The sequence below is a fragment of the Halyomorpha halys genome, unplaced genomic scaffold (assembly GCF_000696795.3).
Source record: "Halyomorpha halys isolate HHAL.00 unplaced genomic scaffold, Hhal_1.1 Scaffold121.1, whole genome shotgun sequence".
In the NCBI taxonomy this organism is placed as follows: domain Eukaryota; kingdom Metazoa; phylum Arthropoda; class Insecta; order Hemiptera; family Pentatomidae; genus Halyomorpha; species Halyomorpha halys.
In genome coordinates this window covers 1,067,018-1,070,774 of record NW_027107242.1, presented here as the reverse complement: position 1 = coordinate 1,070,774, position 3,757 = coordinate 1,067,018, and the positions used below count along the sequence as shown (strand labels likewise).

The window sequence follows — 3,757 nt, the reverse complement described above, 5'->3', positions numbered from 1 at the left end:
TTATAAATTTCTAAAGTTACAGTTCGTAATATCAAATTCTGACGTAGAATGGGCAATATTGTTGCCTTCATTTATAAAACCTGTTCCAACATAAAATTAGTATTAATAATTATGGAGAATTCAATAAAAATACAATACATCAATTTCTTAGAAATAAATATTTTCGGCCAATGTGAAATTTTACAGCTAAAAATTATCTGTTAATTTAAAAAATTTATTGGATAAATATTTTATTCAAAATTTGACAAAAGAAAAAATACAACAAGAGAAATGGATTTATTAGTTAAAATACTCTTAATACATAAAATTCGGATAGTAAATACTTTTTTCTCTGATGCTTTCATTAAATGACTATATCTAATATTTTCTTTTATCTTATACATTAGTTTACGTGATATCTATCGATTATTTTCTATTTTAGGATTCGCTCCATTCAAGCTCCTTTCGTTTCCAGTTATTTATACGATTATCTTTATCGTATTTCAATCTACTTGGACGGTTTATTCGTTGTGTATCATCATTCAAGAAAAGATCCACAAAGCTCCGAGTTACGACGTAACCTTGTACTGGGTGTCCATTGGTCTCTTCCTGCTGTTGAATTTCACAACACCAATGACAAAATGGATTGATATACGAAAGTTCGTTCATCACGTCAGCAGTTGGCAAGATTTTCAGGTTGGAATTTATCATGATTTTATTACGATAATCGTCCTAAATTTTCAAGGAAAATTATATATGTACACAGGAGAATCCCTCATAAAGGGTTGTCAAAATGAAACAAATAAATATATCAAGTGGTAAGAAAGCACAACTTTGGTGAAATAAAACAGAATAATTGATTTTTTTACTACTATAAAAAAAAAAAAAAAAAAATCGTTCAAAGGTACATTTATGAATCTGTAGATATGTAGAAATGTTATTCTGGTATGTATAAGGAATTTAACTGTAACTAATGGATCCTTATATCCAGTCTGCATATTAATTATATATTATGTTCTTTATTGGATGTTAATTTTCACCTAACATAACAGTTAAATTTATTTTGATGTTTTTCGTTTATGCACTCCTGTCGAGTTCTTAACTTAATCTACCATGTCTATGTTAAGCGGAATGCTCGTATAGTAGGTTCAAGCTAAACTTACAAGTTCTTTCAATATTTCAAATTTTTATCGAAATATTTCATATGCTGAAGTTTGTTATCAAATGCTATGATTGGTTTTAAGTTATTAATAAACCGATATTTGGTAATGCTTTTTTAAAAAATTAATATCTGTGAGATAAAATATATTATATTAATTTTTAATTATTGAAACTAAAGCTTCCTATTTTGACAATTTATATGTGAACAAAAAAACATTTAACTATTACATTTACGTTTTGAAGCTTTCTTGTCCTTATGAAGCTTTATTCATCACTATGTTCATTATTTCTTCTTCTTATGACTACTTTGGTCTATATAATATAATTTTATCCAACTGTAAAGTTTTAATAAATTATCTGTACAGGATTATCTTCTATTAAAATCACACAGTTTTATGAATAAAATTGGACAAAACATGAAGAAATAGATAACATATGGTAAAATTAAATGTGGTTAAAAAGTTGTCCAAATAGAAAGATTTGATTACACTAACAATAATTATAAATGATTGTTTCAATTGTATTTTAATTATCATTGTTGATAACTACAGAAGTTATATTTCTTGTTGACAGAACAATCACCTGGATGCAGAACTAGGTGCGAACCTGTCGCTAACCCTGATGATCATCTCAGTTCTACTCCTGCCAATCGCTTCTGTCTTCGTATACTGCCAGAGCTACCTCCTCACCGACCTTTCGTTATTCGTCATGGTCCCTTACATCTTCAGCTTTATTGAAACGGGGGTTATAATCATTCATTGGGGCGTGGTTCTCTACGAACTACGAATAGCTTCCAGAACGTTGCTCAGCAAAATAATCATGGTTAATACGGAGATAGAATATCGCACTTGTGGATTTATCAATAAAATTATATAATAATATAAATTTTTAAATAAATAATTCAAATATTTATCTTATAAATCCAGAGTAATAACAACATTTCGCTTTATTAATATTGTTCCCAGGCTTGGGGAGCATTTGTTTTACTTCATCTTTTAAATCCTCAGCTGAGAATGCTTGATTCCAAAAAAATTAAAAAAAAAAACTCCTTCATACCTTTCACATTGGACATCTCAAAATAATATTTTTTTTTTTCAGAAACCCCTTTGCTCTTTTGTGCAACCCTCTCATCCTGACTCTGACAATTCACGCACTTCTGACCCCACCTTGAGCAATGTTGTATCCATAAAGAATACTATGTCACTGACAAACATCAGATGTCGATCAGTGATCGAATAGCAAACATGTATACAGTAGTCTAAGTTGAACATAATATGTTAACGCAGTTAGTATCTATCTATCTTCTTACAGTTAAAGTAACAAGAATATTTCAAAATCCCATGTTCACGATCTGTATCACGGGAACACAAAATGACGAATCTCATATGGGGAATCAATTTTATTTAACGAAATATCAAGCTTTATTTTTTGGCACATAATATTATGTGAGATTATTTATAATTATCCAGTTCTATAAAAAAACAAACGAAAAACTATGAAATATTTCTTCATATTACAGTTACTTTTGTTTTTAAACGATGCACAATTCAAATCATATCCAATGCGGTGCGTTCGTGACAGTGACTATTGATTCTCATTTACATAAAACATAAATCACATTTAGAAATTCCTGTTATAATCCATGAGAAATCCACCCCAATCCATGAGTAAAATTATTTTTTCTTCTTGCTCCTTAGTATTCCATTCACATATTTTAATTTAAGATTCGAGCTATCATTCAGAGGAAATCAATACCCAAAATTTAAAATGCTATGGTGGTAGATATGATATAAATAACAATCCCTGTTACCAGGATGGATGCAGACAAATGTCTACCTACAGAAGGACTTGGCTTGAACTGAGCAAACTCGTTTCAGGAGTTGGTGAATCCCTCGGCCACACCGGACTCGTGATAAGTATTGTCCTTTTTACTACCTTCGTCCTGGCGATGTACGCTCTTCTGTCCTCTTTATTCGAGCCGGCAAAGACCTGCAACCACGTCTGGGGTCTTCTCATCAATGCCGTGCTGAGCTTACTATGCAACTTATTTCTATTCAATGCAGCCCATCGAACAACCCAAGAGGTAAGGTATAGTGAGTATTGGTCGATGTTCGACCTCTTGAAGGAGGTGATAACACCAAAACAAAATAGGAAAACATTTCAGGGACACCTGCCTCCTAAGAAAAAAGGGGAGACGAGTTAAAATACTAATTAAATCAAGAAACATTGAAAAAGTAGCTGAAATTGTGGAAAAAAATCTTCCTTTCTACCTTGAGAGATAGTGATGTATCGTATATCGATCAACACTCGCTATAAATGTCCGTTTTAAAAGTAAGATAAGTATGTCTATGACGTAGGCGGGGGAGGGAACAAAAAAAATAAATAAACAGTGTAACAGTCCCTTCACGTTTCATTAATTTCATGGCGTTGCAATAGGCTACAGCTAGACTATAATACCTTAACTGGAATCACATTAATACTTTATAATACCACAAGGTAATCAAAGGAAAAAGACGTACTAAAGTATACATAATACATGAAATGTATGAAGGTTCGAAATAATTTCTATATTTAAAATGACTGATCTACATGACTGTAATAAGGCCAATCTGGACAT

General features: G+C 31.2%; 1 protein-coding gene across 2 annotated transcripts in view; it reads left to right on the top strand.

The window, feature by feature from the left end:
* Positions 1 to 3,757, top strand: part of LOC106678058 (gustatory and odorant receptor 24) — a 13,205-nt gene that overhangs the window by 4,517 nt on the left and 4,931 nt on the right. The window contains exons 3-5 of one of the 2 annotated variants that reach the window (XM_067045543.1): positions 422 to 675; positions 1,714 to 1,962; positions 2,954 to 3,223. In XM_067045543.1, coding sequence (XP_066901644.1) covers positions 422 to 675; positions 1,714 to 1,962; positions 2,954 to 3,223 — 773 coding nt within the window. The remainder of the gene's footprint in view (positions 1 to 421; positions 676 to 1,713; positions 1,963 to 2,953; positions 3,224 to 3,757) is intronic. The other variant, XM_067045544.1, reaches the window with a different exon arrangement.